The 26,537-nt window shown below is 44.9% G+C and overlaps 1 protein-coding gene across 2 annotated transcripts; it reads right to left on the reverse strand.

Moving 5' to 3' along the window:
* Positions 1-31: 31 nt before the first annotated feature.
* Positions 32-25,080, reverse strand: CFAP100 (cilia and flagella associated protein 100). Of its 2 annotated transcripts, XM_050960562.1 has the most exons (17): positions 24,774-25,080; positions 23,003-23,140; positions 22,781-22,873; positions 20,965-21,051; positions 19,497-19,594; positions 18,684-18,876; positions 17,462-17,529; positions 16,557-16,720; positions 15,174-15,254; positions 12,096-12,277; positions 11,820-12,012; positions 9,779-9,848; positions 5,875-6,026; positions 4,745-4,880; positions 3,617-3,819; positions 2,042-2,135; positions 32-901 (listed from the first exon to the last, which is right to left on the reverse strand). In XM_050960562.1, the coding sequence occupies exons 3-17, from the start codon at positions 22,845-22,847 to the stop codon at positions 788-790; spliced, it is 1,902 nt and encodes a 633-aa protein (XP_050816519.1). In that variant the 5' UTR covers positions 22,848-22,873; positions 23,003-23,140; positions 24,774-25,080; the 3' UTR covers positions 32-787. The 2 variants fall into 2 exon arrangements, with proteins under 2 accessions (XP_050816519.1, XP_050816520.1); XM_050960563.1 differs by lacking the exon at positions 23,003-23,140 and having other exon boundaries at positions 22,781-22,930; positions 24,907-25,080.
* Positions 25,081-26,537: the final 1,457 nt, after the last annotated feature.

A 26,537-nucleotide genomic window follows, 5' to 3' on the forward strand; every position in this document is an offset into this window, starting at 1 on the left:
CTGTTGGCTTTAAAACTAATGCTGAACAGCTTTTCATCTGCAGTGCTTAGCCTTTCCTCTTGAATCTTGTATGTTCAATAGTCAGCGTGGAGCCTGTACTGAAACTCCTGTTCCTGGCAGGGTGTTCCTTTTGTTTGCATAGGCTGGGGGTTTGTGACAAACATTTGTCTGGAACCTAGCTTTGTCCTGCTGTAACTGAAGATGTCATCCACCTGTGTAATGAATGTGATTTCCTAAGATTCCAGAGATCTTACTACTGACTTCAATTCTCTGAAGAATCCTGTTGTTAACAACTGGCCTAGGGGCAAAATGGGGGAGAGAGTTGAGTTTATTTTTCTAGGTAAACACTCATTTAAAGTATCAGAGGGGGAGCCCTGTTAGTCTGGATCTGTAAAAAGCAACAAAGAGTCCTGTGGCACCTTAAAGACGAACAGATGTATTGGAGCATGAGCTTTTGTGGGTGAATGCGTCTGACAAAGTGGGTATTCACTCACGAAAGCTTATGCTCCAATATATCTGTTAGTTTTTAAGGTGCCACAGAATTCCGTTTTTCATTTAAAGCAGTGCCAAAATAGTTGTTGACTCACACCACAGGCTCCAGTGAAACAAACCACTCTCCTGGGGGGCAAGGGTTAGCAAGACAAAATGGGAGATTTCTGTTTAATTCATTGAAAAAATTGTGTATAATTCTAAGATCCCCAAAGCAAAACGTTCTCTGGTCAGGTTGGTACAATGTCTTTGCATCTCATTGGTGCTGTCCTTTTTAATTTCCAGTCTTATTTGGGTCTTAAGTAAAGTAATAGAGAGCTTCTTCCTTCTCTTGATCAATCAGGCCTTGATCCTCATCTTCTTTCTCTTTGATTGGCACAGGCTCAGAGCGGAACATCAGCTTTCTGCCGGTCTGCAGCAAAACAAAATGCAGGCACAGCAATGGTGGTGACAGAAGAATAGGTTGGGTGCAAATGCTGGTCACTAGCAATGTTTATATTGCAAACTTATGCTACTCTTTTTAGGAAATGTAACTGTCCCTCTAGTGTTACTTCTGTAGATAGAAGCTCCCATAAACCCTTTTAGAAAAACTAGAGTGTGTCCCCCAATTCTTTCAGTAAGACAGCTCCTGGTGGCTCAAGGCAGTCTGTATATGCCATTGCAGATTATCTAGTGGCTAGGTTTGTACAAAGGCACTGCACTGCAGCCTTCATATTCAAAATAGTCCAACTGAAATAGCTATCCCATCATGGCGATGCCATACTTCAAATGGTAAAAGAAATAGGTAGTGAGACATGTAGAGAATCTGTTCTCCACTGGTTGGAGAAAGTGGTTTGGACTCAGACTGCCTGTGTTTTATTCCCCACTCTGCCACTGATTTCCTGTTTGACCTTAGGCAAGTCACACTGGCACTCTGTATCAATTTACTCATCTGTAACATGGATACAATCACTTGCTTGGTGTGCAGCTGCATTGAGAAGTGTATGGCTAGATTCTTCACCGGTAGCAAGCAGACATAACTTAAACAGAGGCTAGTGGAAGCAGTGGCTACTTACTGCTTGTGAATGGGGGGGGGTTAAGATTCTGTCCTATGCTTCTACAGTGCAGTACAGAACTCAGCCCAGGAGGAGAAGTGGGGCTAAGGTGTCTTTAGGCCACAGTGGTGTCCCCCAGTCCTGGGCTACTCCAGGGATTAGAGTGGCTCCAGGTGTAACTAAGTCCTGGAGGCCTACTTAAGATAGGGCAGCCTCCCAGGGCTGCCCAGAATCCAGTGTTGCATACTGCAGCAGTGCAACCACATCCCTTCCAGTGCTTCTGAGGGGCCCTCGCAAGGGAGCCTGTGGCTGTCTCTTGTAGTTCTTGTACTGGGGCTCCCAGATGGATACAGGGATACTAGGGTCCCTTTACACTTCTCTGGCCCACTTAGCCATTGTGAGGGGTTTCAGCAGGGGTGCGGAGCTCACTCCAGATCTTTAATGTCTAAGTGCACTGAGATTTTCCATTGAACGGTGCAGCACAAGTGCCAAGTATTACCAGGAATTGCTAAGGTTACCTTTTTCTTTATATCCGCTTGCGCCCTTGCCAGTGCCCGTTGCAACCTCTCCTCCTGCAACTGCCTCTGTTGTCTCACTTTTTCGTCCCTCATCCTTTCAGAACAATTGAGCAAAATAGGAGTTAAAATGATGGACTCTGCCAAGCAGGATATTTTTTTGACCCCGATTTTCAGTAAGGAAGGATAAATCCACAAGAGGTGAAAGTTTTGTGATACAGCACCTGCTCCATTTAGTTCTTCTCAAGGGAATTCTAAAGTGCAATTTTTCTCCCCCAACACCCTCCCCTTTACTCTAAAAAAACCTATTTCACTTCTGAGTGGAGACATAGCAGCAGTGAACTGAACAGAGGAGATTGTACTTCTATTTCTGGATCTGTCACTGACTTTTTGTGCATGTCACCTTCAGCAAGTTACTTACGCTCTGTAAAATAGGGCTAATGGCGTTTGTGGGGTAACGATACTTACCTGGCACGTTGTGTCCTCGCACCAGTGCAAAGTGAGTATAAAATGCTATCAGATCAGCCTGGGAGGGGGTTGTGCCTGTTTTTGCCCTGGTGTAAATGACTACACAAAGTGGCAGGGCAATGGCGAATCTGATCCACTGTGTTTTTCTATGCACGAAAAGCATGGAGGGTAAGTGGTAATACAAAAATAATCTGCAATGACAAACTGTCCTGGCTGATTAAGTGCAGAAGGTTTCTTCTCTTGTATAGCCACTACAACTGAGAAGCCAGTGTGTGCTCAAAACGCTGCTCTAATTTTAAACTCTTTCATTTAGGGTAACTTCATTTCCTGGCATTTTCCTTTTCTGCAGTGGTGTGTGGTTTTTTGTTTGGGGGTGGTGTGTGTGTGTGTGTGTGTGCGCGCGCGCGCATGTGCTTTTGTTCTAAATAGCACTCACAAAGTGGCATAATGACCTTTTTTAGAATTCTGAGGAAGGAGATGGGGTGGGGAGGAGTCATGTTTTTGTTACAGAACTCTTTCTGCCACTTCAAGTTTCTTCCTGCAGATCTGACCCAGACAGTGATCACACAGTCTGATCACTGGCTCACTTCTTAGGATGTAAACTATCATCTGTTCAGCTTCTCAAGTCGTCAATGAAAGTACATCTAATCTTAGAGCACAGATGTAGTGGGAGCAGTATGGTATTTTCTGCTAATGGGGGTTAGCATTTTGGGGCTTTGCAGAGGCAAAAATTTCAATTTAAAACATGCCAGTGTAGTCAAATTTCCAAATACTGTACTGGAGAATAAGCTCGGGTTTCCACACGTGCCCTGCTATCTTTTAGCATACTATCTTAGCAAGAATGAACAATATAAAAAAACAGATTTAACTACAGCAAGGAGTTTCTTCTGCCTGATCAGTTTCTTATGAGAATTTTGGGTATTAATTAGGTATTGATAACATGGGCTTTTTAATATACCGGCCATTTCTTCCTGATGCACTGACATATGCAAGCAGTTCCACTGGCTTCTTTTTTTATCTTTTGGAGTTTGAGAAACGTTAAAAATTGAAATGGTGGAGTGATCTCCCCGAAACGGGTCGCACCACAGCCAGAGCAGAACTTCCTCTTACCTCATCCTCCGTTCTTTTTCTTTGGCTTTCTCTGCTTGCTCTATCTTTGCTTGAGGGACTCTCTCCAGACACTCCAATAAGTCATCGAGTTGGTGTTCTATGACTGTTAGCATCTGCAGGGTTCCCAGGTTGGCCTCATTTTCTCCAATGCAACGTCGATAGACCTCCGTCACCTTTTTGTTCAGGCTCACCAACATTTTGTCCTGGAGACAAGGCAAGGGGGCAGTCCTCGGCTGTGGTAAACTGTCACAGCTCCTGAGGACCTGCCCAGCGTCATCTGCTTAAACCCAGTCAAAAAGTTGAAATTAACATTTCAATTCCCTCCACAGAACTCAGTGTCTCATCTCACATTTTGATACTTTCAGCATCTAGCTCCATTACGTGTAGGGTTTTGTACAGGGAAAGGAAGGATGCTAAAACCGCACTGTGACATTCTGTACCTTGGGGGAGCACCCTGTAACTTCCATATTCCTCATTTATATATAATCATGATCTTACCTCACATGGCATGCTTTACGTGCATCGGGTGAAGGTTATGATCTGCTGAAAGTCTGTTCTATCTATCTATAATTAAGGCATATGAAGTTATGAGATTGTGTTGTATGGTTGTCACTAAAATATGCTGTGGCTTTGGGAATCGCCCATATACTATCTCTCCAGAGGTGGTAACCAGTGCCTGGGTGGATGTCAAAAACCCCCTCAACAGCCATGGTCCAGCAGGGGAGCTACAATTCAATGACTCACCTGCATAAGGCCACACCAGGGGAACTGTTCAGCCTTGCCTGGGGATTCAGCAATTCCCCACAGCCATGCCAGAATGCAGTGGCCACATGCTGGGCCTTTCTCCTGCCCCCATTTATGCTGCAATCAACAAGGACGCACTCAAGACTCCAACAGAGGAGACTGGTTCAGGTTTAAGGAACAAACCTATATATTAAGGACTGCAGTATCCAGTGGGGTGAGGAAAAACAGTCCCAGGCTGCACCCCAGGGATCCTGTCACTTTTACCACTGAAGTCCTCTGTTTGGTCACAAGCTAAAGTCATCATGGGAAGAAGCACAACATGCTACTCTTAGACATCTCCCTGCCAGTCTCTCGCTTGCTTAGGGTCTTGCTCTATGCACATACCTGCACATCTGCCTTGTACTCGCCAAAGGAAAAGACTCGTGCCTTCAGTTCCAGGTCTGCGGCTGTCTCCTCTTCTTTGATTATGGAGGCTTTGAGTGTGGCTGCAAGCTGCTTCAGCTGCTTTATCTCACGGTCCCTAATCCAGGAGAAAAGGATCTTTCTTAGACACTGATTTCTTCCAGCATTTTTGCAAACAGTGGCTGTAACTCCTCCAAACATCAAGTGGAGCCTGAACTTTGTGACATCACTTTCCTCTATAAGGAGACTGGCTAATAAATGCATTCAGTTGAAATTTCTTTCCAAGAGCTAGAGAGAACTCCAGGTCTCTGCCATAGTATTTTCTGTGAATTGGGGGTGGGAGTTAATTAAATGGTGAAAAGTTTCAATATGTCAAAATAGAAAGATTCCTACTTAAAAAACAAAATGCTAATATACATCTAAACCATTGGATTATTATTAGTAATGTTTAGTGCAGTAGTGTCTAAGGGCCAGCGGAGAGGGGTGCCCTATTGCACTTGGCACCGAATAAACACAGAGTAGTAGAGAGTCCCTGCCCTGAAGAGCTTACAATCTAAATATGCAAGACAGACATGTGCAGAGGAATAAAATCTCTGTGTGGTTTCCTGTAAGTTAAAGACTTTACACTTTGATTGCCTGTTGGCTTCCACTAGAGAGGATTCTTGCTGGAATTATCACAGATGCTGTAGTTTATTCCTGGGTGGAAGTTCTCTATGCAATGCTATACAGAAGCTTTTGTGCTTTAAATAGTAGCAACACTTGGTGAATGATCAGGAGTGAAATAAGGCTTACTTCCTCACCTTTCCTTTCAGGAGCCTAGCACACCAATTCCCTAGCCCTCTGTGAACTGGGGACCAAATGACCAACTCAGACCTCCTCAGTGGCAGCACACAGACAGACCAATGCCCCAGTAACACCCCCCTCCAATCCCGTGGTTAGAAGGCAATGCAGTGAATCCAGTTCATCTGATTAACCAACTGTAGGAGAGACTCTTCCATCCTGTACTGCATGGCTGATACATCACTTTACCATGGTCAATGCTATGATCTGTGGCAGGGGAGCCCCCAGGCATTCTAATGCTAGAATGTATGCAGCCTCTTTCAGACACTTACATTTTACTTCGTGTAGTGGTGAGAGTATGCTGGAGCTCATCCAAGGTTTCCTCAGTCTCCTGGGAATTCTGAATTAGGGACAGGTTCTGTTCTTCTAGCTCAGTGAAAATGTGCAGCAGTTGCTGGGGATCAGTAAAATATAACTCCGGCTCCTGAGATGGGAAATACAGAATATGAATGTGCATCCATCTCGCTTGGTGACTCTAATTTACCAGTTTATTATTATTTGAGTGCTGAAGTTTGGCCTACACTTCATAATGTTAATATATAGTTATTACATAGCTTGTTACACAAGATGTGTCATCTGTCCTAAAGAACTTACATTCTAAATGAACAAAAGCAAGACATGGGTCTGTTGCTCAGGAGAGAGAGAGGGTGTGCAGATTATTCATGGTGGGAAGATGGGAGACAGAGTCCCTCGGCGTGTTGAATTTTATAGAGGGCTTTGAAGGAGAGCGATCTGGTTGGAAGTGCATAAGGGAAGTGTTTCAGCGATAAGGTTCAGCATCGTAGAAGGAAGGCACAAAGCTGGGAATGAGACCAAATGATGGAAGGAGGAATTAAGGACTGGGTAGAGCACGGGTGGAGATATATCAGCAGGAGCAGGGTTAATCCGAGGAGGGGGATGAATTTGAAGCTATAAGGGACACAGTGCCAAAGACGGGATTTGAGGAATGGGGGGACGAAGTTGTCATTGCATAGGAGGATTGCTTTAGCAGCAGTGTTGGGCTGAAAAAGGCATGCATTTGTGGACCTGACTCCAGGCTGTTTTGTTCGTATTGCATGGGTTGGGTTGTACTTCCTAATGTCTGCAAGCAGCATTGCTCTAGAATTGTGTGAACAGCCAGACAGCTTACAGACACCGCCCCCTGCCCCTCACCCCAAGCCATCAATGCCCTTGGTCAGTCAGCAAGACTTCTTACTGCCTTTCTACATGGTTCACTTTCTATTCACTCCCTCACCCTAGGAGTTTACATGTCTCCTCCATAGCCCCAAACAGGCCCTGGTTCATCAGGCTGATGGGGAATTAAGGGGGCTGTGGGCATGACAGAGCTGGTGTTACAAGGAGGGAGTGCCCATGACAAGATTGGGTCTCCTAGCATCTATATGCAGTTTGATTCTGATATCTGAAATCTCCTCATGGCTCTTCTCTCCGTAATAGGGCAGCGTGTTCCTTTAAGGCAGGAGCTGGCCCAGCCTGCCCAGTTCCAGGGCTCATCCCCTTTTAAGGTCCAGGAGTCGTAATTTCCCACCTGGATCATGTGACTGGGAGGGGTTCCGTGAGTGCAGGCTGAAAGTAGGACCTGCTATACATGAACCAGCCTTCAGCCTGGGCTTGTCTCCATCCATGGTTGCTCTGGTTTAACAGGAGATGTGTTTTGTTTTTTTTTTGTTTTTTTAAAGTTTTATTAAACCAGTGCCACAAGTTCTGTGGACACTCTTACTGTGATTTAGTGTAGTCGATTGGGAACAGATTTATGTTGAAATAAGCCACTCTGAAACCAGAGTAAGTGTCCATGCAAGGAGTAACTAAACCGATACAAATGTGTGTATACAACCCCCTCAGTGGGAGAGTGACCAAGCTGAGGCAAGACCTGAGCTGGAGGTCCTTCACAGAGGACCAAAGCAGTGGGTTGGAGAGACCTGGGAAGAGCAGCAGTTTGGCAGAAGAAGGAAGGGGCCTAGGAAGAGCGAAGCAGGGTTGAGGGCAGATGCTGGTATAAGGTCCCAGGGATGGAACCCAGTCTAGTGGAAGGGTCTGGGCTCCCCCATTGTTCCAGCTGGAGGTGATGTGGAAACTGCTGCAAACAGAGGAAGGAAGTTGTGGCCCAGAGGAGAACCGCAAATAAGGTAAAATGTGTGCAGAGCACTAGGGAAGGCTGTGACCCAGTATGGAGACTGGGTGAAAGATTCTGGGTCTCTTCATTTTGTCTGGTCTTTGTTTACCCCACAAAGGAAGGACTTTTTGCTTTGGCTGGAAGATCCACCTACTTAAATCACCAAAATGTCAAAGCACTAAAGTGCCTGAAGAGATGGGGAAATGAGGTATCAAGCTGAGGTGAATCTCAGGCTTACATAGTTTGACATTGGACCAGGTAAGAAGCCACTATGTCCCAGTAAGAACCCATTATATTCCTCTCTCAACATTCCCTGTCTTCACCTCCCTGCCATGAGGGACTGGAAGGTCCTTTACGGCCCTTCACCCTCTAATTATTGCTCCTAATGTCTGCAGGGATGAAGGTTAGGAAAGTAAAAGATTTAAAGACAGCTACTACCAATAAGCTGCTTGAAACCAGCCATAATTGGTCCTAGACGATGAGAGGTCATGACTGAAGCTGAGGAACAGTGAGCATATCTATCATGCAGGGTTCCTTACACCAGTGATAGCTGAAGTTGGAACAGACTCTGCTCTTGGCTCCTAATACCTCTTGGGACCATATACCCTGGGCAGCTTGCTGCCCTCAGATGAAAAGAAAACCTCATATGATTTTCTCCTTGGAGACAGAACTGTGTGGGGGGCAGGGGGAGAGTGAGAATCGCACATGACAAATGCCAGTCACATCACTGTGGCGAGGAGGGCAGCGTGAGAACCTGAACAGAAGTAGCTGAATTTTAGATCCATTTTAGGATGAAGCCGGGCATGTTGTCAGCAACAAGGTAAGTAAAGGGTAGCTGCAGCCACTAACAAACCTGCTGGGGCAAAATACTAAGGGGTTGATGGGATTTGGTATCCTAAGTCTAAACGGGCAGCTGTTAATGGTGCACATTTGGTCTGCTGCTGGCTCCCTAGATACTTTCCACACAGCATTTCATTTTATTTTTAAAGAGGGAGGGAAACATCACACACATCTCATTTATTCAGCTGAGGTTCGTCTGGGCTCTGTGCAACCCTACTGCGGTGTAACATCCTTTATGCAAATGTAGTGATGTGCTGCTCTGTACAGACGTTCTGCTTGCAACAAGTCTGGGCAGCGAATATCATAGTTGGCATCAAAACATAAGTTTGAAAGTACCTTTTCGTTCAGCAACCGTCAACATTGTTAGTACTTAAATTGCACGCCGACGCTGTGTTCTAAGTTAGAATGAATGGGTGATGGGACAGATTTTTTTAAAAGGTGGAGGCTTACATACATAGACACAAGTGTGCAATTGCACACATGCCGTGGTGGGGCAGTTACTACAACTGCAGGCACAAATGGCCATTTAGATGGCTGAACAGTCATTTGTGCAATATTCAGTTCCCACATGTAACTGCAGCTATTGCAACTTTGAAAATGTTGGCTTTAAATGGACACCTGTCAAGAGCAGGCTTCTGTTTTTGAATCCTTGCCTGTTTTAGTGATGGGGATTAGGAAAATATAAGATTTGAAAAATCTAACATACACCATTTATGCTGCGAATTTACTTCTCTACATTTTACTCTGCTCTGTCATTGGTCAGTTTCATTTTTGTCTCCCATGAGCTAGCATCTATGCTGTTTTTGTTTGGGTTTGCTGCATTGTAAATAGCATGGGGAACAGATGTTGAAATTTAAGAACAACCACCACCTCTATTTACAGTTATTAAAAATGTCTCTTTACAAAAGTTCAATTTTGGACTAAAAAAATCACTTTATAATAACAAAAATCTTAAACACATAGTATGACTGGTGGCAAACTGAGTTGATCCTGGGTCTGCTAAAGGCAAAGGAAATAAATTATTCCCTTGGTTCAGATATTTCTATTACACTCATCACTAAGATATCCTAAAATAAAATAAGCATGCAGTGTTGTAATAATTAGATACAGGAACTCCGCAGTTCATCAACTAATGGTTGGAAGGTATGGGAAATCAGCAAAACAAGCCACAGATGGAATGAGAAGACAGGTATAATATCTGAGTAGTTCAACACAAGGCTACTGACCTCATCTTCGTCCTCATTGTCAGAGAATGTTGTACTCGCCTTCTCCTCCATTGCTAGGGCGGCAATGCTCCTGAAAAGGTATTTCCGGTGACAGGCACTTACAGAAATGATTGCTTAAGCCATGTTAAAGGAGATCTTGGTAGCTAGTAGCCAGACTCCTAGTGCACTTGCTAAGTTAATAACAGCTGCAAACCACCTCTGGTTGTAGCAGTAAATAGCTGGCAATTTATATTTCTTTTGCACGTTACCTGTCTGATTTTAAATATTAATATTTGCAGGGCTGGGTTCTTTCTAGGCTGTTGTTTGTTTTATAACCTAGGAACCCAAGACATGTACCAGGCCCCATTACACTAGCTGTTGTACAAACAGAACAAAAAGATGGTCCCTGTCCCCGAAGGACTGCCATTCTCAGCCTTTCTGGGCTTCGTTGCAGAGCCATTTCCACTGGTATTGCAACAGGTAGTCTTAAACCAAAACCACTGATTCTGAACACCCCCGACCTTTAGCGGAGTCTGAGACCCAGCTGTGGATGTGTATTCAGCAGCTGAGCCCTGCTCTCTATAATGGGTTGAATCAAGGGCTTGATCCAGTGGCCTGTGGAACCGCACAATGCATGATCTGGAGTGGTTCTGCATGTGTGCTCCATACAGGCTGGTTGCAGCAGTGCTCCTAGGCAGAGCGGTTTCCACACTGCTGGAGCCGTCTGCAGAGTGTACATCCCTGTTCCCTATACCCTGCGCACAGGAGAGAAAGTGGGCAAGTTGAAGGCATGGCAGAGTAACATATTCCTAAGCAGGACCCCCAGGGCCATTAATGCACAGTGCAGCGGTATATTTCACTGCTCCAGCGAGGAATCAGTCCCAAGTGCATAATGAAGAGCAACAGGGTGAGAGACATTGGACTGATGCCAGCAGCAGATTCTGCTCATCAGCCTATGCTGCTGCTGCTCCTGCTCCATGCACTCTCTTCCATGTCCTCTTCATGCCACGACAGGGCAGCTCCAAAACTCCCCATCAGATCACTCCCTTTGGGGAATTTTACAAATGGATCCAGATCCCAACTCTGGGGATCAGGTCTGTTGCTAAAGGTAATATTCTAAAGTCCCACTTCTGCAGCCACTATGTGCTGAACAGCAGAGTCAGGCAAGTCGTTCCATTTGATTTCAGGGGGAGAACTCATTTAAGTGCTGCTTATTGTAGGGATACCAAAATTGGGTGACCAGAATACTCTTCAACTGGAGGAAAATGGAGCTGCCCTCAAAACAACAATTTCGCAAGAAAACTACTGTTAGTGAGGTTCTCTTCCCTTAGGCAGACCGGCAAATAATCTCCAGTTACCCACGCAAACAGGTAGCAAACACTTTGCTGCCCCAGGCAACTGCCTCCTTTGCCTGTGTGGTGAAGCTGGCCTTGCCTATACTCCCTCCTCCTCTTCCCTGCCTCTCTGCGTCTAAGTCGCTGTGGTTACGGGGAACCCATGGCCACACCTGGTACAGGAAGCATTATTCCACCTGCCTCCCAGCATACATTGATTACATCTTTAATTAGTCATGATTATAATGCACATGACAAGTAGATACAGTGGAGCCCTCTTACAATGAAGTCAGACCTAGTGAAACTCCATTCCCAGGGAGAACAGATGCCAATGGGTGCATTGGTTCAATGTTCCACAGTATGCAATGGCAATTTGGTGGGGAGCAACACCTCCCAGAAGGAAGTTTTATTGTGGGACAAATGCCTTTTGTCCTAGAATACCACTGGGTGACGGCCTGAGGAAACAAACACTTTAGCCAAGTGCTCAGCTGCTGTACGTTGGTGCACGTCTATGGAGATCAACGAGGCTATGCTAGTTTACAGCAACTGAGAATCTGGCCCTCTGAGCATTTTGACTTATTCTAATAAGAGAGCCAAATGCATTAACCGGATGCTTTTCCTAAAAACACAGAAGGTAAATAATACTCACGCATACCTGTAGCTACTGTCATCTGACTGACAGCTCTCCTATATTTACATCCATCGCCTTCACCAGGTCTCATACTTACTGTCGACTTGTCTGCTGGGATTTCAAGTTTTGCTTTGAGGGGCTTTTGCCTGGCCTGAGGGATTCCCTTCTCTGTGTAATTTGGCTTGGGGCCCTCAAATCAGGCCCTCCTGAAGAAAAATCAACACTCTGACGTCCTGTATAGCCAAGATAAGGCAACTTGCCACATCTGGTTCGGGGTGTTGAATCCTGGCCTGAACACAAGAGGAACATATCCTTAGAAGGGGAGGCTGCACACAGTGAGGAATGGCCAGAAACTCTTCTTGGGAGAACTTACCCTTGGGCGTGATGGGAGAGACAGAGATTTTTTCTTCTTTCACTTCAGAGGACATTTTCATTTCCTTTGTCTTCATCTGCTTTTTTTCATACTCTTCCCTCCACTCTTTTGGAGAGAGCTGGTAGAGGAAGTTCTTGTACTTCTTGTACTCCTTCAAAGTGTCTTCAAACCTGGATATCTCACTACGACAGAGGAGCAAACAGGTTGCACTGGGTTTAATAGCACAGTTAAAAGCATCATTCTGAAGAACTTCTGTCCTGAAATGCAGCTCTATTCTGACAGCAACTATTTCAATATGGCACTGTCTCGCTCCATAGACCCACTCCCTGTATGCATTCAAAGTCTGAGTTGCAGACTCAAGGCCAACAAGTTTTTAACTGCTGTTAGACCTGCACAGCTAAGAGGGCATGAGCTAGCATCCACATATTTCTTCTTGTGCATCCTCAACAGAATGGTTCACTCTGTTCTGATCCACTATCCCTGCACAGGAGGTCAGAGTACATTGATACAGGAGGGGGAACTCTCAACACTCCAGCCAAGGAGAAGAGGGAGCTATGGAGAAGCCCTGCCCCTTGAAGCTAATGAGAAGAGAGGAGCTCTCCTCTGCTTTTAGTAGAAGAGAAGGTCTTCACTCCTCCAGTCCCATCTCACCCCTACTTCAATCTCTGTTCCTATGAGAGTCCAGTGAAGGCACCTGTAATACACAGGTGTCCTCAAGGGCCTAATTTGGCCTGTAGCATCTTTAGTTGTAGTGGAGATGATGGATGAGATCGAAAGAACCCAGTCTGACTCTGAGAACCCCGCCAGGTTTGCAGGGCTGGCTGTTGGCAAGTTGAGCAGATATCGTTCAAAAACCAGAGACAAGGCATGGAACCCTGCAATGCCTTTTCTACAGAGCAGAAGCACACTTTAATGGCTTGCAGAAATCATGAGGAGACTATTTGAAATCCGATAGCCAAAAAAAAAGAAAAAAAAGTTAGGCTGGCACAGCACATGGTTAGGGAGACAGCCTGTGTCACTTCCTCCATTGAATCAGTTCTGAAATCACCACTCAGATTAGGCACCTGTAAAGGCTCCCTGAGGAAACTGTGGGACACAATCTAGAGCTGTCAGCTGAGAATCAATGCCAGCCCCTACAATACAGGGCTCATAGGAGGAGAACATCTTTCACTTAGGAAAGATTTCCTGTTACAGGCTCCCAGGACGGGGATTATAAACAAGATCAGGACTGGCTTAATGGCCCATTAAGAGTGCTGCCACATGAGAGATCAGAAGATCCAGTTCACATTCTGCGTTGCCAGGGTGGCCGGGCTGGGAATGCCAAGGTAGCAAGCTTAGTCTTGAAGGTTTGGGGGAAGGGAACCTTTCTGGCTGAAAGATGGAGTAGTGTATTAATGAGCTACATCCAGTCATCCTTTGCTGGGCTTAAGATCTCTGAGGATGGAGAGAGTAATGAGGGGAGTGAGAAATTAGGTGTTTGGAGGACTCTCTAATCTCTCCCTCAGTGAGGAAAACCATAGCTTCATACACATTAGAGATAGAGAAACTTATTGGATCATCTTCCCTGTGCCAAGGTCAGGCTTGTTCCCTGCAACGTATATTCCATGAAAAATACCATAATAATATCTTTGAAACCTCAGATTTAAGTGAGTCAATACTAGAGATGGGGACAGACCAAAACCTAGATATGGTCAGACCCAATCTTTTGGACGTTTTAGATCCATTTCAAATGCCGTTGCTCATACTCTGCCTAGCTATACCCTCCTCTAGCTATTATACCAAAGCTCTCTAGTTTCACAGACAGTGCAAGACGTTCATCTACTATCCATAAGAACATAAGATCCATCTATTCCAAGATGATGCAACAAGTAAGGTAAATGGGAGAGCAGATTTTCCTTCTGTCTTTGGAGATGAAGGCTACGTTTTCTGAATATGAATGTACACAAAATTTGTACTGTATATACAGTTACATGCATGCTGTGTAATGGCATGTCAATGGCCAGTTCAGCAAATGCCTGATCATTTGTTTAACAACACCCAATTTACATACATAATTGAAGTAATTGGGCATGCACATTAGTCATGATATTGTGCACATTTTGCAGTGTGCATTCACACTAGGTCTGTTTTAAAAAAAAACATAAATAAGCTCCAAGAGTCTCCTGGGAGTTCCCGTCAACTATGTAGGGCTTTGTGCAACAGTCTAACCTTGGGAATGGTCAAACAATGCCCTCCATAGAAGAACCTGCAAAAAAACCAAAATATCAGGTTGTGGTAGATATAATATGGAGGAATCCCTTTTATATTCCTAACTTGGCCACGTTCTGCTCTCAGCGATGCTGAAGTAAACCTGAAGTAGTGCTATTGAAATAGCATCATGATAATTGAGCAACTGCCATGCAAACATCTTGACACTCCAGTGAAGTCAAAAGAGTTACTTCAGATTTAAACCAGCATCAGTGAGCACAGTCCCAGCATTTTAAAGTAAAGCCAGTGCCCCCAGAGACAATCCCAAGTCTTCTCTAAAACCCTGTCCGTGTTATCAGAGGGCGCTATCGAAGTTTAATAAAAAAGCTAGTTACTTGATGACCAAGCTTTAGTGCTGTCATTTGAGAAGCCCAACCTTTCCTGTCTGTGTCATACTCCAAGGCTTGAGGGTGAAATTCAACAGTGCCATAAACTGGTACATCAGTATGGATTGCACCCACTTACACCAGGACTGAATTTGGCTCAGTTTTGATAATTCTCCCTGAGATTATCGGAGGAACCTGACTAAGTATATGGCTGGGGTAACCTGCCACTCATACAAGAACATTTAAGGCCCCTAAAGTTTTTTTTATTTTTAGCATGAGGAGGGTGGCGCAATCAGCTCAATGTTATCGGATTGCATTACAATGTGACAACATTGCAACATGAAGTTGCATTGTTCCATTACACAGCTACTGTCTCATGACAGTTTGGCTTCAGATGACACTGACAGCACAAACTTTTAAAGGCAGCAGCCTAGAGGATGCAGCTCCATAAGGTCTGTTAAAGGTTCAAGCTATTCAATGACACTGTTCGCTGGGTGATCGTTACCTTTGAATGCTCATCATTTGTGCAGTAAGCTCTCGGATCTCGATTATTTTCTCTATCTTTGCTTTGGTTTCTTTTTCAGCACTAGGGAAGAATGCATAAAAATAAGATTGCAAACGTGCATAGAACTGGAGTTGTAGTGAGGTGGTGGTGAAGTGTCTAGAACAGAGGAAACAGATATAATAAAGATTTCCGTCTGCTCTATCTGAAAATGTACTCTGCTGACTCTCTGCTCTGACACTGCTTTTGTGATACTCCCGGTCTACTGGACTGACATCAAACTCATTTCACCCAGCTCACTGGAAGTATGAACAAACCAAGTCACCTTTGAGCCAAGACCAGAGCCGGGGTTGGGAGTGAGGGGGGATGAGTGAATGGGGTTAAAGAATTTCAGGTCAAAAGGAATGTTCAGGTTTGCTATGAAGAGAGATGGTAGAAAACCCCATCTCCTCCCCCATTTCCCATTGTAATTTCAAACTTAAAAAAAAAAATTCTACTCAGACACTATTTCCTAACGTCTGAAACAAGGGGATTAGAACCAAGTGTTCCACCCAGACTTCGAGTTACCAGTGACACTGTAGGCATGTAGATCCATGTAAGCAATTATTATATTGCAATACTGGACTCAGAAAACGGAGGATAACAGTAGTTCTTGAGACATGGAGGCACAGGATAGCAACAAGGGCACATATCCAGGGATCCTGGCATGCTTGTATTCTTCTTGCTAGCCAGTGTTAAAGGCCCATGCTGCCAGATCTATACTACCATTGTTACTTGTGCTAGGTGGATTAAAGCTACCATGGCTAGGCCTCCCTGTGCTACAATCACGCCTTCACTTACAGATTCCCTTAGAGGTCCCGGAGGGCAGGACCTTTGCCTGGGGATTAGACTATAGTGGCACTGTTCCACTACAACCCTTATCAATGGGCAGGATGGTCGCCCCATTGACTAAAGCAGGAGGTGCTGCTGGCTGGAGGGGGGCACACTCAGCAGCTGTTTGAGGAATTTCCCCTCAGCCCTACTCCAGGTGTCCACCCCTATGCAAGGCAGCAGTGGAAACAACCTTCACAGGGTGGTGAATCCCCCCTTGGACTCAAACTTGGCTTTAGCCAATGGTGTTGCTTGACTGGGCCGTGAGCCTGCATGCTAATCAGTTTTAGAACTCTGCAAAGGGAAGTCTGGATTCAGAGGGTCTGTGTGTAACCTCTAGCATGGGTACTCAAACAGATGTTCCCGGAGACAGGGGCATAAACCTGCAGCCTTGCCACGTGCAGAACGTCCAATGATGCTCCTGGGAACACTGTGTGTGTGGCAGGGACCATGGCAGTGGAGCCCCCTCATGTCCATGCCAAAGAGTCTACATGTTGCCCCCACCACTTGCGTTACGTTTTCAGCGCCTGAGCAGAGTTTTTATCGTTCTCCTTCAGGAACTCGTCAAACATGGCGGCGTCCTTCTCCAGGTACTGTTCAGCCTTTTCCAGTTTTGCTTCCTCTTCTGCTGCTAAGTTTTCCAGCTTCTGAATTTCATCTCTCTTTATTGCCACAGCATACTGAAATCAACCCAAAAGGGCAACACGATGACTCATGCTACCTCCTCACTCCGCTTGGTGTCCTTAGAATTCTGGTTTAGCCTGGTTTTCTGGCTGCTGCAACCATTGTTACATCAGCCACAAACATACACATGGCTTCACACGGCAGCGGTGCCTTCTCCCTGAGGATCTCAAAGCACTTTGACCCCCATGTGCTGATGGGTGGGCTGAGGCAGGGAGAGACTTAATGATTCACAGAGCAAGTCAGGGATGAAGCTAAAAATAGAACCCAGGAATCCTATAACCCCCGTCCCTGCTCTAACCACTAGATAATACCACTGATTTCAACTGAGTTATGTTGGCATAAGATAGGAGTTGTATTTGTGAATCAGGTCTAATCTGTCCACACACTTACACTGTCATCATCACCATAGTGTCCAAGCACATCACAATCATTAATGAATTTATCCTCATAACAGCCTTGTGCAGGAAGGAAGTATTATCCTCATTTTACAGATGAGGAACTGAGGCAAAGGTAGATTAAGCGATTTATGTAAGATCACCTAGTAAATCTGTGATAGAGCCAGATATCCTGAGCCCCTCTCCAGTGCCTTAACCGCAATACCAACACATTCAGCTAATGAGGCCTGATTAGCACTTCCCTGCTCTAACCACTAGCCACGCTGCATATAAAACAACACACAAGGAAGAAGCTCAAAATAGTTTTTACATGAATCACATTCGTAAACCAAAGCCAAATACCTGCAGCAGAAACATCTGTCGCTTCTTGTCTATGTATTCATGGAGCGTCTCTTTTTCCACTTGCTGGTCTGAAAGCATGAGACAAAGTCGTGCAAGCTGGGGAGTGGAACAAGTAGTCAAGGCAAAACACAGTGACCCAACAAAAGGAGGCGTATATGCAAAACCGCATTTAGTAGGGAGAACTCATTGGAATGGGCCTTGGCGTCTGCACTTGAGGCCTAAACAGGTGGGTACAGAATCGAGTCAGCTCGCGCTGGGTGTCTGTCTGCTGGAGGGGGAAAAAAAACAGGAAGTGGAATGGTAACAGAAAGTGAACAAACTTTGTCCCTGATTAGGAAAAGGAGAAAAAAATCAGGAGGCTTCTGGCACTTGGATGGAGTCACAGGGTTGAATCAGAATAATTTCTGAAGTTGGGAGAACTAGATAATGAATTGCTTTAAAGAGCAGAGCTCTGAACCTTTGTGGTTTTCGGTCTTTGTTAGTCAGGTTTGTGCCCATCACTGCAGTTAGTGTTAAAGCGAAAAAAATGGATTGCGAAGCACGCAAAAGCAAAGGAGAATTTTACTGGCAGAGGTAAAAGTTTGTGCATGTATTTTAGCAACGAGGAAGTACTAAGGATACTAACGTGGAATTCCTGGACTGGTTCTCCAATCTGTGACACTAGTTTCATACTGATTTTAATGGGGTTACACCTGCATGAAACTGGTATTACAGAGTGGAGTGTCAGGCCTCCATAAGGGCCAAATCTAAATCATTGCATTAATGGCAAAACTCCTATTGACTTTCATGGGATCAAGATTTGGCCCTAAATGCAGACAAATATAACTTGCTGGATCATGGTGGAATGGAAATATCTCATTGACCCACAGCATAAGCTAGAGCCTTGGGAGCCCCAGACCAAGCTCTGCCATGACTCGCACCTCACGCAACACCACTGATGACAACTTTTTGCATGGAGTGTAAGATAAGGCAGAATCTGGTCCACTGTGTTGTAATATTTCTGTGTGTGCCAGATATAAGCCTTTATGTACATACATATGGGAGAGATCAGAGATGCATGGATATTGGCAAGGTATGATAGATGACTGTGATGCCTGCATGCTAGAGGAACTCAACTACAAGCTGCTTCTGAAGAGAACAAGAATACCTGCAACTCTCAACCCTTCTTTGTTACAGTCCCTCGTGGAGCCTGATGGGATGTTAAGTCTAGCAAGTTCTCTACCTTTGGTGACTGCTATCTTCCAAGAGATACTTTCTTGGAGAGCTTTCAGTCTTTGTGCTTCTGCTGCCAGTTCTCTATCCTCTGCTTCCTCCTCCTTCTGGAGCTCCTTCTTGAACCCCGACTGCTTGGCATTCATCATAGTGGAATAGGTCATCTTCTCGTGGACTTTCAGGGTCTTCTTTCGCTCACGTTCCTAGGGGGAGACTTCAGTTATGTAGACAAGTTCTCCTAGTCAAGTACTTTGTCCAGTACAGTCTTCAAATGATTCAAGAGATTACTTCACAATCTAACTGATCTCCCGATTAGGAAGCTTTTCTGATATTTAAATTTGCTCAATTTCATCCTATTACTCCTCGTGACACTGCCTTGGAGCGACCCAAACAATTCATCTCATTCCTTCAAGCTTACACCCAGCCATGTGCTACTGTTGCTAAATCTCCTCCCCTGCTAGATTTTAAATGTATTAATAGATTCATAGATTCTAGGACTGGAAGGGACCTTGGGAGGGCATCTCCAAGTCAAGGCGCTACAGAAATAAGTAATTTCAGGAGCCTCCCACAGGAATGGAAAATCCACCATTCTATAGAAGGAAAGAAACAGAAAAGCAATAAAAATAATCTTCAAATACCTGCCCCGATTCTCAGCTGCTGTTAATCAACCTGGCTCCATTGTCTTCAATGGCGCTACTCTGATTTACACCAGCTCAGAATCTGGCCTGTAATATTCTTTCATACAAGAAGTTTTGTTAAGGCTGCCATCCTCTTTCAAATGCACTGCAAACCTCTTTGCTTTTGCCTTAGTTGTTATACATACCGCCTTAGCCCGTTCTCTTTCCTTGTCTCTCAGTAAGAAGATATCAATATCTGAAGGGATTTTAAATGGGTTTTTCCTCAGCTGAAACTCATCATCATCTATGCACACAGCAAGAAACAGAACTCGATTAGCAGAGCCTCAGTGTGGGCAGAGGTAAAAGGGACAATTTCAAAATATAAAATTCATGGGCTATGTTTTGATTTGAGTTACCTCAGCACTATCCAACATATTTTAAAGGGACACAGTCAATGTATAACCTGGCCTTTTGCTACTGGAGACAGGCATTTTAAGCGTAAACTGTTCACGATGGGCCAAAGACTGTGTTTTGTCCTGAGGTTTTACTGTCCTTACTGATCGTTTTCAACAGATGTTTTGCCTTGAGTAAGGGCCTCAGGATTTGGCCATACTAAAGGAATTTCACTCTATCAGAGATCACTATTGATGGGCCCTACTGGGTATAGTTTTGGGAATTGGCACATTTGCAACTGTTGATCTTCTGGGGAGATTGTGCTGACAGCAGGGCTGGCTCTAGGCACCAGCGCTCCAAGCATGTGCTTGGGACGGCACTTTCCAAGGGGCAACACTCGGGCTCTTTTTTTTTTTTTTTTTTTTTTGCTTGGGGCGCAAAAAGCCAGGAGCCGGCCCTGAGTGGAGGTGAGCTGTAGGGGGGGAGCGCAGGAAGGGCTGCAGAAAGTAACCCGGGGGGGGGCAGAGGAACCGCTTCCCCCACAGCTCACCTCTCCTCCACTGCCGCCTACTCCCCCGAGCGTGCCGCCACTTTGCTTCTCCCCTCTTCCTCCCAGGCTTGCCATGTGAATCAGCTGTTTGGCAGCAAGCCTGGGGAGGGGAGAAGCAGAGTGGGGGTGGCATGCTCAGGGGAGCAGGTGGAGCAGAGGTGAGCTGCAGCGCTGGGGGGCGCGGGGAGGAGGGGGGAGTTGGGGTGGTGGTGCGCTTGGGGGAGGAGGCGGAGGTGAGCTGGGGGGGAGTGGTTCCTCTACCCCCCCCGGTTACTTCCTGCGGCCCTCCCCACCGTAGCTCACCTCCACTCTACCTGCTCTCCTGAGGCAAGCCTGGGAGGGAAGGGTAGGAGGGGAAATGCGGCGCGCCTGGGGGAGGAGGCGGGGCCAGGGATTTGGGGAAGGGGTTGGAATGGGGTGGGGAAGGGGCGGAGTTGGGGTGGGGCTTGGGGGACTCAGGAAATGTTTTTTGCTTGGGGCAACAAAAAACTTGGAGCCGGCCCTGGTTGACAGAGCAGAGATTTTACTATTCACCCACACCCACCTCGCTCTCTCATCCAGTTCCATTGGGCCAATTCCTGAAGGCCTTACTCAATGTTTTACTCAGCTAAAGCTCCCCTTGAAGCCATTAGAACCTGCCAGACTAAAGGTTGCACAAGAATCTGAATAACCGCCTGTAGATTTGGCCCATGGTTAACAATTAAGAGCTGAAAAGAATATCAGGACCTTACCTGAAAGTGGAGACTTTGTTTCCACTGTAGAGTTGGTAAAGGGAATCCCAGAGGTTGGCACTGTTTGCTGAGGTAATGTCCTAGCCTCTGGTTCAATACAAATCAATACGCAGCCATCAATAAATCAATAGTAGTAAGCAACACTGGTAAGAAAGCAGGGAAATACTTGAATCCATAGACTTAATCCCCAACTCTTGGTATTTCCCTGCTTTCACAGACATCAGAAAGGAGGCTTTTGCTGCCTTTTAATTTCTCATTGAAAGATGCAGCAGTAAAGCTTCTTCCTATCTTCTGCAGGATGCTTGGGTTGAGCATGTTTTTCAAACATTGACAGTAGGGCTTTTCCAAAGGGAAATTAACACAATACCCTGTTGTCAAATCAAGGCCACTTTCTGATCAGAGAGGGGCTATTTCTCACATCTTGCGCTGAATCTTGGGGTGACTTTGTAATGTGAATGAAGATTGATTACAGCGCTCAACCGTTAACTCCTTTTGCTACATTTTAATGAAATTATAACCCAGGCCTTCTGACGGAGGAACGGTACCATACCTGCCTGTCTTAAGGAACCAGTACATCCATAATCTAGGGTTCCTTTCTGTAATATAGTAATATGTGCAGTGCACATATAGGGCCTGAGCTGAACCCCTTTTAAGTCAACAGGAGCATTTCGATGGACTTCTATGGGGTTTGGATAAGGCCTATAGGTGAAAATTTTGCCATCAGCAATACAAATCTAAATAACTCCATTGACAACAGTACAGTTATTTTGGATTTATATGAGTAGCTGACAGCGGAACTTAGTATAAAATGTTTTAAATGCCCCATAGTGGTACTTCCAATTACATGACTACTTAGGATGGGAAATGCCTGTTGGACTATACCAGAATGCTTAATCGGAATTTGAACAGGTTGGTTTTGGTGTTGTGTTTCCTACATCCAAAGAGCAAAACACTCACTTGCAGTCTAGATTAGTTTTATTTTAGATTAAAGAATATAGCAAAGAGAGAACGAATATCAAGTCTCCATAAGAAAGCAAAAAGAAAGCATTTGTCACTCTGTAATATCCTCTATTTCAAACCCCTCACTGTCCCACTCCCAGCAGACGGTTGGGCAGACTTCTTACATTGAAAAGGTGGAGTAACATGAGTCCTTGATAGTGGGCAGTGAACCCCCTGGCCTCTAGAGCTAAAAGCTTGCGCTGCTACTACCTTAACTAGCAAATTCAGCTCTTAGCCAACACCTGAAGAAAACTCAAACTTCTGTGTGATCCAGCCACAAGAGGGGGACAGAGAGCCACACTCAGTACACTACATGGTCTACACTACATGGTTAGGCTGGTTTGCTGCCTTGCGGTGACCTAGCTGTGGAAGTGTCTTCACTTAAAATAGGTCGATGCCGTCTCAATGTAGACACTGCGTTGCTTACATCAACTGTTACTCGCTTTCAGGAGCTGTCTAACAGTGCCCCACACTAACAATACACAAGCATTCCTGGTGAGAAACTGCACTGCTGACACAGGGAGCCAAGTGTGCATACCCCCAAGCGATTTAACAGCTGCACTGGTTGTATGCTGCTGTAAGTTAGGTCGACATAATTTTGTAACGCAGACATGGCTTTAACGATGTATACTACTTTTGGAAAAGGAGGGACAAAATAGAACATAGTGGTTTGTTAGTAATAAGCCTTAGAGTCTCTGTCTTCCCTTAAAGACAGGAAAATCCCCACACATCACGCTTCTGAGTGCTCCAGCCAACACCGCATTTCATCATTAGGTTTGTGCTTTGCAAGCAACAAATTATGAACTAAAATTCTTACTGGAAATGGCTCCAGAGCTGGACGTTTCCTGGGACCCAGTCGAACGTGTACAGGACAGCACAGACATGCTGTACGAATTCTGTTCTGATGAATTTTAGGGAAAGGTTTAGATAGGCAGTTGGTTGAGTTTTATATTTTCTGCTGTAGAACCTGGGGGAAAGCATATTTATCACAACACACTAATCTGTAATGTACAGAGAGAATAACAACTGCAGTTTATTATCAAAATTAACCCACGATCAACAGACACAATGCCATGCCTCCCTCATTTGGAAGGTGACTCCTTAGGACAAGTTCAGATGGGAATCAGTTGCACTGGTGTAATTCCACTCGAGTCGGTAGGATCACTCCAGACATGCGCTGGCATAAAAGAGAGGAGAAAATATCGACTGCCTTTTGCACTAGTTTTAAGGCTCTATTTTAAGCAGTTTCATTTGCATTGCCACCTATGCTTAGAACAACCTCCCACCTCCTGTACAAAAAGTGTTCTCCACCTCCCCTTTCCACGAAGCTTCCCACATCCCAGAACTGGCTTTCACTCTCCTTCTGCATCAGGTCCAAACCATGAGTGTCACTGGGTTAGCACCAGCTCAGAAAGAAGAAAGTTTCCTTAAAAATCACCCTTCCTGCAGTATCTGGGTTTTCTGAAGGGCTAACCCTGTTTATCTTGTGAGCCCTAAACAGATCCCAACTTGGGTGGTGGCTGTGTAATCCAGCATCTGGTGCATGCTGTAAGAAATATCTTGGTCACGCATGGCAACTGGGCAAGCAAAGCAAACACCTACAGGTGCAAACCCCTCAATGCTCACTTGGATATTTACGATCCAGAGCTTTGCTACTACAGAATGCAAAGTGCCGTTTGCCCTGATGCTGAGCACTCTCAATTCCCATTGAAATGTATGAGAGTGGGGCGCACTCAGCACCTTGTAGGGCTATATATGTATGCAGTAACGATTTATCTGTGACATTCTTTGAGATAAAGGTGCTTCATAATATAGTGTTACACTGAGAAAGACTGATGAATGTATGGCTCATAAGCCTATTTGAGAATGGGTGTGAACACACCCATCACTTGAGATAGTTGTAGGAAGCACTTCAGGGCCCACTCCTAAAAAAAGAGCTAAAAGAATCTGCCCAGAAACTAACACCACAACGGGAAGGGACCCACTGGGTACTGTGACCAGGTATGAGAGAGAGGGAAGGCAGAACATGGAGACAGATAGAAGGAGCAGCTGAAAGTGAAGTATCTGACCCTGGAAGAAACCTTGGGTCACGGGTGCAGGCTGAAAATAATGGTCTTGGTGCTGTGAGAAGAAGCTGTTTCCCACTGTTGGATTCCCTCTGCATTCAGAGAGACAGGAGGACTTTGTAAATAAACAAAACTGCATCAAAGAAATGCCTATCACCAATTTCTGTTCCCAACTGGAACATCTCCAGGGCTACACACTTCCACTAGCTCCTCAGGTCAAAAACGGCCAACAATAATCAGGGTCCTTCTTTAACCCCGTTCCTAAGGTGTGGATACCATTTTTTCTTTTATAAATCTTATTATAGATTGTTTGCACAGCACTTTGGAAATAATGTATAATGTTACATAAGTGGTAATAGGATTCATTATTAAGATTCATAATGGAAAAATGGTATTAAAATCATTTGGTGTATCTTTCATGACCTTTGACATTTTAATAATTCCAGGGGCCAAAACCGCCACCCACTGGTGTGAAAGTCAGTTGATAAGGAATGACCATTTTTAGTTTACTGTTAAATTTATATGCCACATTTCCCTAGCATTAAGGTGCAGTGCAGAAAAATGCTGAATGAAACATACACAATCAGTCTAAAAATAGAATTAATAAGATGAAATGTAGGTTCGTTTCCAAGTTCCCAGAGCCCTAGATGGGCTCAAGTCTTGAGCCAGCAGCAAGTAATTTAGAAGCAGACGGGTTAGGTTTCCCTGGCTTCCAACAGAACACACATATGCAGACACACTCACCCACACATAGGAAAATCATCAGTGCATGGCATTTCCTAGCGAAACATATCAATGCCTCCAACTTTCTGTCTCAGTGAAAAGCTGTATTTGCTGTTAAACAACGTAGGAGGGGAAAACGCAATAAAAATTGTACCTCCCTTCTTTGGCTTCTCACCCAAATGAGCACCCTACCCTCTCTGACAGCAGCCTTGGTCAATTGCAGCCGGGCAGAGCCGTGCACCTGGAAGAGTGGCACAGAACCTTGCAGACTTTGTTAGCTCCGCGGCTTCTTTTGTTCTCCGCTCTTTGTTTATGTTGTCAAGGAAGCCTTCTCTCCTGTTGCCCGGCAACCGTTTACGTCATAAAGGAACGAAGGGCTGCGTCACTTCAGTGCGCTATTCCAGAATGATGGGGAGGGAAGCGGTTGTACTTACAGGAGTGTGGGTGGTAGTAGTTCTAGTCTTTGCAACGTAAGCAAATAAACCGGCGGGAGGGGCAGTTGAGTTGCAATTAAGGTATTGTGCATGACTAGGCAGTTGGTAGAAGTAGCGCGTAAATCGGCTACAAGTTTCAAGAAAAATGCATTGTAGCTGCTTTTGGAGATGTCTTGAGTGTGAAATTGCAGTTAGTTGCAATTGCGGGTCTCTTGCACATGAGCCAGCCAAGGGGCTGCACGTGATATGCAACTGTGTTTGGCAGGATTCGTTGGAGGTTTCTTTCTGCTGATTTTGCGGAGGTTCTTCTTCCCCTGGATAATAACAGCCTAGGGACTATTTTCATATGCAAATGAGGGATATTGCTAATTATGCATTTCTATGTCTTATTTTTAGTGGGAAGAATTTAACCGTATCTCTACAAATATACACAGGGACAGTGTATCTAAGAGGCTAGAGGAGGGCCTCCATCCAGGCTTCTAAATCTGACTGCAATTTTCTGGCTGTGTGATTGTGAGCAAGTCACTTGACCTCTTTGGAGCTCAGTTTCCACTTTCCCCAGCTGTAAAATATGGAGAGTTAAATTTAGTCACCTCAGAAGGGTGTTGTGTGGCTTACTAAACTAACAGTTGTAAAGGACTCATCAGCTGAAAGGTGCTGTATTAGAGCAAAATATTATATCATACATTTATAAAGGTGTATTGGAAAAGTATGATTTTGGGGCATGGGGGAAGGCATCAAACCCCCTTATTTTCTCTTTGTTATGCCCAAAGGGAAAAATATCTGTTCCAGATATATCAGTGTGCTTCTTTTGTGTTCTAGGGATTAGCAAAAGCAGCAAAGAATCCTGTGGCACCTTATAGACTAACAGACGTTTTGGAGCATGAGCTTTCGTGGGTGAATATCCACTTCGTCAGATGCATGTAGTGGAAATTTCCACGGGCAGGCAAGCTAGAGATAATGAGGTAGTTCAATCAGGGAGGATGAGGCCCTGTTCTAGCAGTTGAGGTGTGAAAACCAAGGGAGGAGAAACTGGTTTTGTAATTGGCAAGCCATTCACAGTCTTTGTTTAATCCTGAGCTGATGGTGTCAAATTTGCAGATGAACTGATTAGGGATTAGCAGTTGAGCTTTCTAAAACAGGAATTTCTCTGTTACAGTAGATTTCTAGAAGGCTTTACCCACCTGAGTAAGTCATGCAACATAACAAATAACAGGATTTGTTTTTAAAAAAGAGCAAACTCCTATTTACTTGTCACATGTGTTATTTCCCATTGTGGATTACTAAGATATGGGACTCACTGAGCTGTATAGTCTCTCTCAATAATTCTTGCAAGAGGAGGATGTTGCTT

Source organism: Gopherus flavomarginatus, chromosome 6 (genome assembly GCF_025201925.1).
Source record: "Gopherus flavomarginatus isolate rGopFla2 chromosome 6, rGopFla2.mat.asm, whole genome shotgun sequence".
Lineage (NCBI taxonomy): Eukaryota > Metazoa > Chordata > Testudines > Testudinidae > Gopherus > Gopherus flavomarginatus.